The 14973-nt window shown below is 44.1% G+C and overlaps 1 protein-coding gene across 1 annotated transcript in view; it reads right to left on the reverse strand.

Moving 5' to 3' along the window:
• LOC139377134 (myosin-16) overlaps nucleotides 1-14973 on the reverse strand; it is a 46814-nt gene that overhangs the window by 5471 nt on the left and 26370 nt on the right. The window contains exons 7-16 of the mRNA XM_071120153.1: nucleotides 12114-12170; nucleotides 6883-6969; nucleotides 6461-6706; nucleotides 6137-6254; nucleotides 5024-5151; nucleotides 4511-4707; nucleotides 3904-4036; nucleotides 3543-3759; nucleotides 621-757; nucleotides 14-117 (exon numbers count right to left, since the gene is read on the reverse strand). Coding sequence (XP_070976254.1) covers nucleotides 14-117; nucleotides 621-757; nucleotides 3543-3759; nucleotides 3904-4036; nucleotides 4511-4707; nucleotides 5024-5151; nucleotides 6137-6254; nucleotides 6461-6706; nucleotides 6883-6969; nucleotides 12114-12170 — 1424 coding nt within the window. The remainder of the gene's footprint in view (nucleotides 1-13; nucleotides 118-620; nucleotides 758-3542; nucleotides 3760-3903; nucleotides 4037-4510; nucleotides 4708-5023; nucleotides 5152-6136; nucleotides 6255-6460; nucleotides 6707-6882; nucleotides 6970-12113; nucleotides 12171-14973) is intronic.

Raw genomic sequence — 14973 nt, forward strand, 5'->3', positions numbered from 1 at the left:
GTGGGTACCTTACCTTGCTGCCTCAAACTCCTCCTCTTTCTCCTGGAGTCTCCTCTCCATGTCTCCTTTAGCCTGGGACAGTTCCAGATGCAGACGCAGCACCTTGGTCTCCTCAGCCTGGAGGGGGGAGGGGGGAGCAAGCAGGCGGGTGGTTGAGCGAGGGAAAGAAAAGTAGAGAGAGGTGGGTGAATCAACCATCTATGCCGAGTAGCCAGGGGGCTCCTGTCTAGTAAGATTCCAGTCCCTGGAGGGCCAGGCTGATTATAGGAGCAGATAGCTGATGGTGTAGTGTTATCAGTGGCTGGGATCTGTCTGCTCTCGGCCTGCATGAATGGCCAATACTAATTGAAACGTTGTCTGGGGGCCTTTTCTCCCCACTCACTGTCAGATCTGCCACATCGCTGCCACACTGTTTCACCTCCACACATCAGTCTTACATTGTGTATGACGTACGCTGCGGAGAATTTAACTCTTATGTAAACAGAGATCAAATAATATTGAATGTGACAATGATCTAAGATAACACATTTAAATGCATATTACGTAATAGTTGTGGAATGATTGGTGTAGACTTATTTTATTCCACCCAATATGGCCACCTCCTACTGTAACCTCCATACCTCTAAGGCAGCTTCAGACTCTTCCAATGAGGCCTGCAGCTCCTCCTTCTCCATCTCTATCTTCTTCTTCGTCTTCTGCAGCTCGTGGACACTCTTGCCTCCATCCGAGAGCTGGTCAGTCAGGTCAACTATCTCCTCTGAGTTAACGACAGAAGAGTTGCACTCAGTCACGCAGAAAACACCTCGAGAGATCATGAGAATGTTTTTCCCAACAGTTTTCATGTAAATAAAGAGTGTCTAAAACAGAGCCCTGTAGAACACCTAATGGCCTCCATTATTTCAGTAACTGGAAGTTTTCCTTTATAGTTTCCCTGGGCTTTAAATATGTATCATCTCTCACCCTAAGCTACAAGAAGTTTCGCAAGCACAGATTGGAATATGTTCTGGGATTCATCCAATACATTGGGATCCCATGCTCTTTCAATGGAAAGCTATGGTTTCTATGCAATTCCAGATGGCAATTCCTATGGCTTCCACTACATGTCAACAGTCTTTGTTCAAGTTTTAGGCTTGATTCTTCCAAAACGAGGAAGAATTTTGAGTTTTGGTACCAGGAGTCACAGTTGGAAATCAATCTGTGGACGCGTGACGAAGAGGACTCGAACTTGCTAATTTTATTTTTCCATTGAACATACAGAAAGAAGTATGAAATATTATAGCTTATTTACATTTTAGGGTACCTGAGGATTAAATAGAAACGTAGTTTGGCTTGTTTTAACAAAGTTTAGTGGTATCTTTTTAGATTCCTTTGTCTGCATGTTGAACGAGTGGATGACTGAAAACAATGGCGCCAACTAAACTGACTTTTTGGGATATAAAGAAGGATTTTATCTAAAAAACGATCATGCATGTTGTAGCTGGGACCATTGGGATTGCAAACAGAGGAAGATTTTCAAAAAATTATTTATTTAACCTTTTGGGATAGGGGGCAGCATTTTCACTTTTGGATGAATATCATCCCCAGAGTGAACTGCCTCCTACTCTGTCCCAGATGCTAATATATGCATATTATTATTAGTATTGGATAGAAAGTTTCTAAAACCGTTTGAATGATGTCTGTGAGTATAACAGAACTCATATCACAGGTGAAAACCTGAGAAAAATCCAACCAGGAAGTGGGACATCTGAGGTTTGTAGTTTTTCAAAGCATGGCCTACCGAATACACATTGAGATATGGATAAAGTTGCACTTCCTACGACTTCCACTAGATGTCAATCATCTTTAGAAACTTGAATGAGGATTCTACTATAATGGAGGGGCTCATGAGACCTCTTTGAGTCAGTGGTCTGGCAGAGTGCCTTGGTCTCATGACACGCGCTCCCGACAGAGTTAACACTCATTCCAGTGCTTTTCTGAAGACAAAGGAATTCTCCGGTTGGAACATTATTGATGTTTTATGATAAACACATCCTAAAGATTGATTCCATATATTGTTTGACATGTTTCTAAAGGACTGTAACAGAACTTTTCGAGTTTTTGTCTGGACGAAGTGCCTACCCCTCATGAAGATGGATTACTGAGCTGAATACGCTAACAACAAGTGGCTATTTGGACATAAATGATGCAACTTTATGGAACAAATCAGTCATTTATTGTCGAACTGGGATTCCTGGGAGTGCCTTCTGATGAAGATCATCAAAGGTAAGTGAATATTTATGGTGTAATTTCTAATTTATGTTGACTCCAAAATGGTGGATATTCCTCTGGCTGTTTTGGGTTCTGAGCGCCGTTCTCAGATTATGCTTTTTCCGTCAAAAAAAATTGAAATCTGACACAGCGGTTGCATTAAGGAGAAGTCTATCTTTAATTCTGTGAATAACACTAGTATCTTTTATCAATGTTTATTATTAGTATTTCTGCAAAATCACCGGATGTTTTGGAATCAAAACATTCCTGCACGTAAGGCGCCACTGTAAACTGATTTTTGGATATAAATATGCACATTATCAAACAAAACATACTTGTATTGTTTAACATGATGTCCTATGAGTGTCATCTGATGGAGATCATCAAAGGTTAGTGATTCATTTTATCTATATTTCTGCTTTTTGTGACTCCTATCTTTGGCTGGAAAAATGGCTGTGTTTTTTCAACTTGGCTCTGACCTAACATAATCATATGTTGTGCTTTCGCTGTAAAGCATTTTTGAATTCAGACACAATGGGTAGATAAACATCTTGTTAATCTTTCATTTGCTGTATTGGACTTGTGTGAAAGTTACATGTTTCAAAAAAATATTTTTCAATTTCACATGCTGCCTTTTCAGCGGAATGTTGTCGAGGGGTTCCGCTAGTGGAACGCCTGCCCTAGAAAGGTTCATCGCTATTTGTGATTTTATGAAGCCTGTGTTGGTTGAAAAATATGTTGATGTGGGGTGCCGTCCTCAAACAATCGCATGGTATGCTTTCGCTGTAAAGCCTATTGTAATTGGACAATGCAGTTAGATTAAACATAATTTAAGCTTTTAACCGATATAAGATGTATGTTCATAAATGTTTAAAAAAAGTGTTTAAAAAAAGCCCTGACCTTAATCCTATAGAAAATTTGTGGGCAGAACTGAAAAAGCGTGTGTGAGCAAGGAGGCCTAGAAACCTGACTCCGTTACACCAGCTCTGCCAAGAGGAATGGGCCACAATTTACACAACTTATTGTGGGAAGCTTGTGGAAGGCTTCCCAAAACATTTGCCCCAAGTTAAACAATTCAAAGGCAATGCTACCAAATACTATTAATACTACTATTTTCATTTTATCTATTTATTAATTTTCTTACTTTTTAACAGCATTGTTAGGAAAGGGCTCATAACTACACATTTTACGATCAAGTCTACACTTGTTGTATTCGGCGTATGTGACAAATCAAATTTGATTTGATCCTGGTAGGCCTTGTTCCAGGGCTTTGTACTCTGGTATTTAACCCTCACCCTGGTAGGCCTTGTTCTCTCTGCGTAGGGCATCTCCCTGTTCCAGAGCCTCTTCATGGGCCGTCTTCAGTTTGAAGAGCTCCGTGGCGTGCTGTCTGCTCTCCTTCTGACAACCCTCCACCTCCAGCACCAGCTCCTCACACTTCTGCTTCCAGTCGCCCAGCTGCTTTTCCAAGATGCGCTGTTTCTTATCCAGCGCCTGGCCACAATTACTAGCCTGGAAGGAAGAACAATGAAGGCAGAAGGATTGGTCATTATCACCCGGCAGCTACCATTTCTCAGTTATGACCAGTTAATAATTGGTTACATTGATAAAGTAGGTTATTCAGCTCCTCTGCCATGTTTTAATGTGTCCTCTTACCTTCTCCAGGTCTATACAGAGGTCCTCCACCTCTCCCTGGAGTCTCTGCTTGGTCTTCTCCAGAGAGGAGCACTTCGCCTGGGTGGCCTCCACCGCCTCCTCAGCCTCCTGGAGCCGAGACGCCAGCTTCTTCCTGGAACACACACAAATGTCTGGATATGAAGGTGTGTGAGAGTGTGTCTCAATACCTCTACATACTTGTAGTATGTGACATTTTGAAAGTATGCTTTAGATGCCAGGATGTCATCCTAATTTTGGCTTTTCATCTAGTACAATTCGGTGCATGCGATTGAAAAAGAGAATCGGCTTTTCAGACCCATGTGTGTTTGACAACACTCAGCTCAAAATCAGGGGATAGACTGTAGCAAAATGAATGAATGGCGGGAAACATTACACATTCTCAGTATGGTGAGCCTAGCATTTTATGTTTGTTGCTTACTGCATGAATGTTTACTTAGCAGTATGATCTAAATAGTATGTCGTACGATTGGCACACAGTATGTTGTTGTAGTAAGAAGTAGGCAAGATTTTGGGTGTAACTCTCCCTTCTTGTCTTCTAGCTCAGTTGCGTTTGTGTGTGTGTTCTGTATACTAGTATGTGTCTTACTTGGTCTCCTCCAGTTCGTCCAAGTGCTGTATGGCGTCCGCCTCATGTCTGGTCCTCCAATGTGTGACCTCGGTGTTGAGTTTGGAGATGAAACGCTGCAGCTCCAGCTTGCTCTCCTGCTCCTCCTCCAGCTGTTCCTTCAACACCTCACACTCCTGACGCAGCCCTGCCAGACTGCTGGCCAGGGCCAGCTTAGACTGGGGACAGTGAAAAAGACACACACTGTCACATACACTGTAACACACTCCGGACGCAGCCAGACTGCCAGACTGCTGCCCAGGGCCAGCTTAGTATGGGGGAGAGATGCACAGAAACTGTCGAAGACATCTGAAAGCTATAAGGATCCGTAATGAAACATTGTGCATAGGGAGGACACATATTTGGGATATGAGGTCATTCCGATGCTTAGATTCCCCAATTCTTATCAGTTATTGACACAACTGAAAACATTCACCCCCCCCCCCCCCCCTCCACCCCACACACACACACACACACACCACTGCCTGGTCCTACCTTGAGCTCCTCGTCCATCTGTTTCTTGATGTCTTCATGTTGGGTCACAATCAGGGTCTTGGAGCGACAGACCTGGCTGGCTCTGCTCTCTGCCTCCTCCAGCTGTCTGGCCAGGTCTGTGTTGTCGGCTAACATCACACAGAGAGAAGACAAGTTAGAGACACGGAGTCACATTAAGGGAAATCCCATGCAGCCTTTTTTAGTTCAAACACTGGAATGCGTAATCTACACCTCGATTAGGCTGATAGAAATCCTCAATATTTGGTTTCATGATTATCAATTTGAGTGTCATTATTTTTTATAGACCCTACACTTTCCTGTTCTGAACATCTAACGCAAGTGGGATGGGTGTGGCTTCATGACTGACCACACAAGCAGCCTCTCACCGATTTGATATCTCTAACGTTACACCTTCAACACCACCAAAATATCATCTTTGAGGGTGTCTGCTATCGCGGGTGAATGCTTGATCTGATTGAATCTAGGCCCAGGTGTGTTATCAACTACCAGAACATACAGGGGACAGAGACCGACTTGGTCAGAATTTGTGTGGCCGACTGTGTTTGTACCCGATTCAGCACTTTTACCGTACAGCTAACTGATATAAACACACAAACACACACATATGATAGCTATGCTCACAGTGATTTTTAATACAGAGCAAAGACAAAGAGAGGACTCTTCACGGAATTCGCAGAGGGTTCATGACGGCACTTTATGTGATACTTAATGATATTTTCCCTGCCGCATTCAAGGCCATCTGAGGCCAATAGTGGAGAAGCTGTAAATGATGTAGTTTCTTCTAGTGTGTCTGTTTCCCATTGCTCAGCACTGGACTGGGCTGAACTGAGTTTGGCTGGCGGTAGGCCAGTTGGTCTAAACTCAAAACTGTGTCATAAGGTCTTTGTTGCACCACAGCCCTGTTCGATCTGTATCTATAGGCCTAGTGCTGACTAACTCTGTTCAATCTGTTTGTGTGAGTATTTGTACTCTGCACTCTAAGCCAAGTAGAGGGTTAAACCCGATTGAACTAAACATTGGAGACACGCCAAAGGCTTTGAGCTTTCACTTGGTTGTGTGTGCGAGGTTGTGTGTTTGCACTTGTACGTGCACCTGTGAGTCTGTTCCTGGCTACGTTGACCTCAGTCAGGGCTTTCTGCAGATCGTCTCCTCTGGTGTTGGCCTCAGAGAGCTGCTCCTCCAGCTTCCTCAGCTGGCTGTCTGTCGACACCTGGGGATAAGATGAAAACATGGCATTTCTAGGCGCTTTGGCCATATTACATCGGCACTCACATGGCTGATTATTTTTAGAGTGTGACTAAAGATCGAGACCTGGAAAGGTTTTACAAGACACCTCCAAAAGCTTGATGTGGGTCACTGTGACAGAACGAATCGCTAACTCTCAGGGACAGCCTTCCCATCTGAGGTGTGACTAACCCTGACTTTCTGCAGGGTGTCCAGTGAGGCAGCAAGGTCCTCCAACTCCATGCGTAGACTCTGTTTCTCCTTGTCCAGCTTGGCCCTGGTCCTCTGGAGACTCTCACACTGCTCTCCCAGCTCTGCCATCGCATCACCATGACGCTTCCTTAGAGACGCAGCCAGGGCCTCTGATTGGATAGAAGACTCCTCCAAGTCCCTTCTCAGACGCTGGAGCTCCGCCTCCCGCTTTTTATTTACTTCAATCTGAGGGGAGTGATGGAGGGAGTGAGAGGGGGAGGTAGAAGCTAGTCATCCCATTTACAATGGCTATGATTACTGTTACATTCCTCCCATTACTGGTCAAATGTAGTGACATGTGAAGTGCAAGTGCCAATACATCTCAGGGTTACATGCTAGAGTGTGTTTGTCTGCATGTGTACCTGTGAAGCTGTGGCTCCCCCTGCCTCCTCCAGTCGGTCAGTAAGGTCATCCAGTTCTCTGGTCAGATCAGCTCTCTGCTTTTCCACCTACAAAACAAAGTCATTTGTAGTCTCTCATAATAGACTTAACAATTACAAATTAGTTGGCTAGAGGCCAGTGCTCATGCGAGATTTGTTTCTGGGTGCAATTGCGTCAGAAACAGATTCGGCTCAGTTTATCACAAACAGTATCCTCTCCACACACAGTGACATCATCAAAGTGAGACTCTTGTCGGTGGGTTATATCTTCCTCGTGTAAACCAGCTGTGGTCATCTATGTAACAGCCTGAGAGCATCTAAAGCGACAAAACATTGATAGCTGCAGTTTTATTAATTAAATATGCTGGAAACACTGTAAATTGTTGGTAAGCAAACATCCCTGCAGATTCGATCTGGACCCACCAAAATGATCCCACATCCTTGGGGATTTCTGTGATTGAAAGACACCAACATGAAGTGACCTCCATAGGGTTCAGAGGTCAGGATCAGCGAACAGCAGGGAGGAGCATCCGTTGCAAAGTCCAAATATTGAGCGACTCCTCTTTCTTGGTCATCTACAGTAGCTACTACCATCTCTGTGTTTCCAGGTAGAGAAGTGTAAATGATTTAAATGTCTATATAAAAATCTATGTTGTGCTAGACCAGACTAAGCATCATCTCCATAAATATAATCTTCAAAGGACAATCACAATCAGAGTGGTAATGACAGGCTTGGGTGATGTTTATCTAAAACTTGAGGCATTTCCATTATAAAACAAGGCAACACATGTAACGGTTATAGTACTCTGAAACATATGGTCGAGAAATGCACAAACGATCAAAGCTTTAGATGTTCCAGTTGAACGCAGTTGTTGGTTTTATGTTGATCTTTTACTGCTGTTTTAAAGCTGTTGTGAACGTTGAGAGGGTCTGTAGCCCTTTCCTCCAATCAAATGACCCAGTGGCCTTGTGGATGGAATGTTCTAAATGTTTTTCATACAAATGTTTGTCATACAAAAAAAGTATTCTTTTTTTAAACGACAAATATCTGGTGTTTCTATGTCAAACAGTTTTGTTATATTTCAGTCTTCTGTGATGTACAGCTGAAGTCGGAAGTTTACATACACTTCGGTTGGAGTCATAAATTCGTTTTTCAACCACTCCACAAATGTCTTGTTAATATCAAACTGTAGTTTTGTCAAGTCAGTTAGGACATCTACTTTGTGCATGACACAAGTCATTTTTCCAACAATTGTTTACAGACAGATTATTTCACTTTTATAATTCACTGTATCAGAATTCCAGTGGTTCAGAAGTTTACATACTTAGAAAATTACATATAGAAAATTCCAGAAAATGATGTCATGGCTTTAGAAGCTTCTGATAGGCTAATTGACATCATTTGAGTCAATTGGAGGTGTACCTGTGGATGTATTTCAAGGGCTACCTTCAAACTCAGTGCCTCTTTGCTTGACATCATGGGAAAATCAAAAGAAATCAGCCAAGACCTCAGAAAAAAATTGTAGACCTCCACAAGTCTGGTTCATCCTTGGGAGCAATTTCCAAACGTCTGAAGGTACCACGTTCAATCTGTACAAACAATAGTATGCAAGTATAAACATCATGTGACCACGCAGCCGTCATACCGCTCAGGAAGGAGACGCGTTCTGTCTCCTAGAGATGAACATACTTTGGTACGAAAAGTGCAAATCAATCCCAGAACAACAGCAAAGGACCTTGTGAAGATGCTGGAGGAAACAGGTACAAAAGTATCTATATCCACAGTAAAACGAGTCCTATATCGACATAACCAGAAAGGCCACTCAGCAAGGAAGAAGCCACTGCTCCAAAACCACCATAAAAAAAGCCAGACTACGGTTTGCAACTGCACATGGGGACAAAGATTGTACTTTTTAGAGAAATATCGTCTGGTCTGATGAAACAAAAATAGAACTGTTTGGCCATAATGACCATCGTTATGTTTGGAAGAAAAAGGGGGAGGCTTGCAAGCCGAAGAACACCATCCCAACGTGAAGCGCTGTCACACCCTGACCATAGTTTGCTTTGTATGTTTCTATGTTTTGTTTGGTCAGGGTGTGATCTGAGTGGGCATTCTATGTTGGATGTCTAGTTTGTCTGTTTCTGTGTTTGGCCTGATATGGTTCTCAATCAGAGGCAGGTGTTAGTCGTTGTCTCTGATTGGGAGCCATATTTAGGTAGCCTGTTTTGTCATTTTGGGTTGTGGGTGATTGTCTATGTTAGTTGCTTGTGTCAGCACAGTTCTCATTATAGCTTCACGGTCGTTATTCGTTTATTGTTTTGTATAGTTTGTATTCAGTGTTCAGTGCTTTCTTTAATGAAAAAATCATGAACACATACCCCGTTTCATTTTGGTCCGCTCCTTACGACGATTGTGACAAGCAAGGGGGTGGCAGCATCACGTTGTGGGGTGCTTTGCTGCAGGAGGGGCTGGTGCACTTCACAAAATAGATGGCAGGGAAAATGATATGGATATATTGAAGCAACATCTCAAGACATCAGTCAGGAGGTTAAAGCTTGGTTGCAAATGGGTCTTCCAAATGGACAATGACCCCAAGCATACTTCCAAAGTTGTGGCAAAAAGGCTTAAGGACAACAAAGTCAAGGTATTGGAGTGGCCATCACAAAGCCCTGACCTCAATCCTATAGGACATTTGTGGGCAGAACTGAAAAAGCATGTGCGAACAATGAGGCTTTACAAATCTGACTCAGTTACACCAGCTCTGTCAGGAGGAATGGGTCACAATTCACCCAACTTATTGTGGGAAACTTGTGGAACTCGTCCCGAAACGTTTGACCCCAGTTAAACAATTTAAAGGCAAAGCTACCAAATACTAATTGAGTGTATGTAAACTTCTGACCCACTGGGAATGTGATGAAAGAAATAAACGCTGAAATAAAAAAAATTCTCTACTATTATTCTCGCATTTCACATTCTTAAAATGAAGTGGTGACTGACCTTAGACAGGGAATTTTTACTAGGATTAAATGTCAGGAATTGTGAAAAACTGAGTTTAAATGTATTTGGCTAAGGTGTATGTAAACTTCCAACTTCAACTGTGTATAAAGTGTCATAATGGGATGCAAACTCAAAATTGAACATTTCAACTCTATATCTGACATGGAACAGTTATCTTATTTTCTTAAGACCATAACCATGTGTGTGAGGTGTACACTCTGTAGCCCACTGCAGTAGAAGGTTAAAGCTTCAGTCCACTGGTAGTGTTTGGTAGGCCACACTACCTTAAATCCAAGTGCGTTTGTCCATGTACAGTATTTGTGCCTGCTTCCTGATATTCTACATTCTGTATTTTCTGTATGGTCTTCCTCTTGACATGGTTAATCAGCGCTCAAAGTGAAAACAGACTAATCTCATTTCAGCTCCAACCAAGCAGAGGGATCTCATCTTTCAGTTTCCTGTGCACTCACCCCTCCCCACTCTACCACTATAGCTCCCTATCTCTGTCTTGCCCATGCACTCTGACCTCTGACCTGTTTCTGTCATCACACTCGTCCAGTCCACTGACAGTGTCAACAGCTACTTCAGCTCAATACACTTCACGACCGTTCCCTTTCTGTTGTAAACGAAAGAGGCTAAAGGAAGGTCAGCTGTGTCTTAGTCCATGTGGAATGGCAGACAACTCTTGTTTGCATGAGAGTGTCAGGGAGTTTGGGTGAGCGTGTGTGTGTGTCTGACATTCCACTGGGGAGAAGATCCCATGGAAAACAGTACCAGGAGATAGTGCCGGCACTATCTCCTCATCTCTCCCTACCTGAGCTGAGCCAGACAATGGACAGCCTGTCTGCAGCGCTGGTATGTGTGTTAGAGACACTGAGATAAAGCTTTACAAGTCTCTGCCTGTCTCTCTCTCACACTCTGCTGGCTTTAATAGGAGGCAGGGGGAGCACAGGGCTATTAGTTAAGTATACCACCCAGTGTGTGTGTGTGTGTGTGCCACCCAGAGCTAGGGAAGAAGTGTGCAAACAGCCTAAAGGGACTGGATGTCACTCCATTCACCACCAGTGAGGATGAAAAATGTATGTTTCTATCTCTGGCCTGCTTATTGCCACAGTGGAATCGCAGCAGGGTCGGTCTCTCTAAAATACACACAAAACTCAAGTCTCATTTCACATAAGAAGGGGTTAACAATCTCCTCCTACTGTTAAGTGAACAATCTTCTCTTCTACAAGGGATTAGTTTGACATGGACTAAGCTCAGAGTTTTAAACTCCGTTTGTAGCCTTAACATACAAATATACCAGATGCCTTTTGGCCACCTTGGCATACTGGAGAAGAAGGAGAGCGAAAAAATGATCCTTGTCCATTACTTCTGTCACGCTCGTGCGGAGCAAGGTGGAGGAATATGTGTGTGTGTGTGTGTGTGTGTGTCCATTTGTGTTTTCATGCGTGTTTGGAATGGTCGGATGTAGGGGCTCTGTTTGCCTCCGGGGCTGCTCTGTGAGTTAACCAGAAACACCAGGGCTTTCCTCTCATTTATTTTCACAGGTGCAGCTGATTTGGGGTAACCACCAGAGGCACGGGACAGACCTATTTACCCCACCAGCATGCCAAACACCAGGTCCCCCAAACCCCGTCACTCCCATTTGCCTCAATCCCACTTCCCTACTCCAACTGAACCCTTCACTACCCTTCCTGTCTGAAATCAACCTCTCACCTTACCGATTCTTCTCTATTTCATTCTCCAAACCTAACTCCCTTCCCCAGTATTCCTCCTTCTCTCTCCTTGACTTCCCTTCCAAGGTTTCAATCCTATGACAACTCCTAGCTGCACCACGTCTCAGAGTATTACAGCCGGGCAAAGCTCATCTCATCCCACAGCACCTTGGACTGCTCTAGTCTCTGACTGATATGTGATACAGGACTCTCCCTCAGGAAGCTCCGCCATCCAACACCACAAACATTCACTCGGACAGTTCAGGACATGCCTTGCATGCCTTGCACTGACCACAGTAGACAGCAGGACATGCCTTGCACTGACCACAGTAGACCGCAGTACTGGCCACAGCACCTCCAAACATAACGCTAACTCTAGCTCACACTCCTTTAATACTAATGACAGCCCAACTCCAGAGAGTTATGGATGCAATAGGTTTGATAGAGTTAGGTGATAATGTAGGGGTTGCAGTACTGGACCAGTGACAGATGTACTGTACCTTGGCTCTCATGGTTCTTTCTGTCTCCAGTTCCTCCTCCAGCTCCTCGATACGGACCTACAGAGAGCCGAGAGAGCATTGTCCTCATTACATGCATGTGCTAGCATTTCATAGAATCACTGTAACTTTGACAGATTTGAATAATTCCCATTGTCCCAGTAAACCTACATACTCTGCAGAAATACAATGTTTTGTCTGGGCAAATAAGAGGCACCACCCCGTTGTTGGTTTGCTATTTCAGGGCAGTAGGTTTGTGGTGAGAGATATTCTCATTCGCCTTATTTCTCCCTGGGTTGGTTCAGCATGCCAGTGGTTTTTTTTCTTCTTCACAGCAGGAATGTCAGCAGCAGCAGTAGCCTCCATCATTATTTCTACTCTGACCCTCAGACTGAGTCTGCATGGGACTGGGCTTTCATATCAGGTCAGTCAGCTCAACAGAGAATATCAACTGTCATTTCACATTATCTTTAATTCATACATGGCGGCCCAACGGGTGGGACAACAGTAATGAAGGATTTCACTTCATGAAATGATCGGGTTCATGTTGCAATATTTGATTATATTATAATTGTTACTATAGCTGAATGATTTATTGCACTTTCATCATTAATATATGACATCTATGACATACAATTGTAGGCTATTATAGCTTCAGTATAGATGCAATGTCATGCAGCTTCTTATCACACTAATGGATCTCTAAGTACATTTCAGTTTTCCCAATATCATAACTCAATTCACTGACACACAGGTTGTTTATGTCCTTTTGACACAAACATATTGCTAGAGTTTCTAAACATTGCAGTCTTCAGGCTCCAAGTCATGTCATGTTCTGTGGTATCTACAGCTCCATCTTGTCTCAGTGTCAGGAAGTGTGTCTAACATGTGCCGTATAGCCCCAGGACATCACATCCCATACACACACACACACACACACACACACACACACACACACACACACACACACACACACACACACACACACACACACACACACACACACATAGCCAACTCTCTCACTACTAACCACAAAACGCAGAGACTTGGGGAAACACCAAACAAAGTTCCACACTCTACACACACAGGCAGGGTCATAACTTTCAATATCTCAATCACACTCCTTTTTAATTAACCCTTATTTTACTAGGTAAATTAACTGAGAACACATTTTCATGTACAGCAATGATCTGGGGAATAGCTACAGGAGAGAGGAAGAATGAGCCAAATGGAAGCTGGGGATTATTAGGTGACCATGAGGGCCAAATTGGGAATTTAGCCAAGACACCGGGTTTAACACCATACTCTCACAATAAGTGCCATGGGATCTTTAGTGACCACAGCGAGACAGGACACCCGTTTAACATTCCATCTGAAAGATGGCGTCCTACACAGGGCAATGTCCCCAACCACTGCCCAGGGGCATTGAGATATTTTTTTTAGATCAGAGGAAAGAGTGCCTCCTACTGGCACTCGAACACCACTTCCAGCAGCATCTGGTCTCCCATCAAGGACCAACCTTACATAGCTTCAGAGGAAAGCTAGGAGTGGGATGCAGGGTGCTAACCTTCCCCAACCAGAAACTGTGGATTGATGGCAGCATTCGCGCAAAACTGAAAGCACAAACCATTGCTTTTAATCAGGGCAAGGCGACCAAAATCATGACCGAATACAAACAGTTTAGCTATTCCCTCCGCAAGGCAATCAAACAAGCTAAGCGTCAGTATAGAGACAAAGTAGAGTTGCAATTCAACAGCTCAGACATGAGGTATGTGGCTGGGTCTACAGTCAATCACGGACTACAAAAAGAAAACCAGCCTCGTCGTGGGCCATGATGTCTTGCTCCCAGACAAACTAAATAACTTCTTTGCTCGCTTTGAGGACAATACACGGCCGACACGGCCCGCTACCAAAACCTGCTGGCTCTCCTCTGTGGTCAACGTGAGTAAAACATTTTAACGTGTTAACCCTTGCAAGGCTGCCGACCCAGACGGCATCCCTAGCTGCGCCCTCAGAGCATGCGCAGACCAGCTGGCTGGTGTGTTTACAGACATTCAATCAATCTTCATCCCAGTCTGCTGTTACCACATGCTTCAAGAGGGCCACCATTGTTCCTGATCCCAAGAAAGCTAAGGTAACTGAGCTAAATGACTATCGCCCAGTAGCACTCACTTCCGTCATCATGAAGTGCTTTGAGAGACTAGTCAAGCACCATATCACCTCCACCCTACCTTACACCCTAGACCCACTCCAATTTGCTTACCGCCCCAGTAGGTCCTAACCCATCTGGACAAGAGGAATACCTATGTAAGAATGCTGTTCATCGACTACAGCTCAGCATTTAACACCATAGTACCCTCCAAACTTGTCATTAAGCTCGAGACCCTGGGTCTCGACCCCACCCTGTGCAACTGGGTCCTGGACTTCCTGACGGGCCGCCCCCAGGTGGTGAGGGTAGGAAATAACATCTCCGCCCCGTTTATCCTCAACACTGGGACCCCACAGGGTGCGTTCTCAGCCCTCTCCTGTTTTCCCTGTTCACCCATGACTGCGTGGCCATGCACGCCTCCAACTCAATCATCAAGTTTGCAGACGACACTACAGTGGTTGGCTTGATTACCAACAACGACGAGACGGCCTACAGGAAGGAGGTGAGGGCCATCGGAGTGTGGTGTCTGGAAAATAACCTCACACTCAATGTCAACAAAACAAAGGAGATGATCGTGGACTTCAGGAAACAGCAGAGGGCTCAGCCCCCTATCCACATCGACAGGACAGTAGTGGAGAAGGTGGAAAGTTTTAAGTTCCTCGGTGTACACATCCCGGACAAACTGAAATGGTCCACCCACACAGACAGCGTAGT

This window comes from Oncorhynchus clarkii, chromosome 20 (genome assembly GCF_045791955.1).
Source record: "Oncorhynchus clarkii lewisi isolate Uvic-CL-2024 chromosome 20, UVic_Ocla_1.0, whole genome shotgun sequence".
Taxonomy (NCBI): Eukaryota; Metazoa; Chordata; class Actinopteri; order Salmoniformes; family Salmonidae; genus Oncorhynchus; species Oncorhynchus clarkii.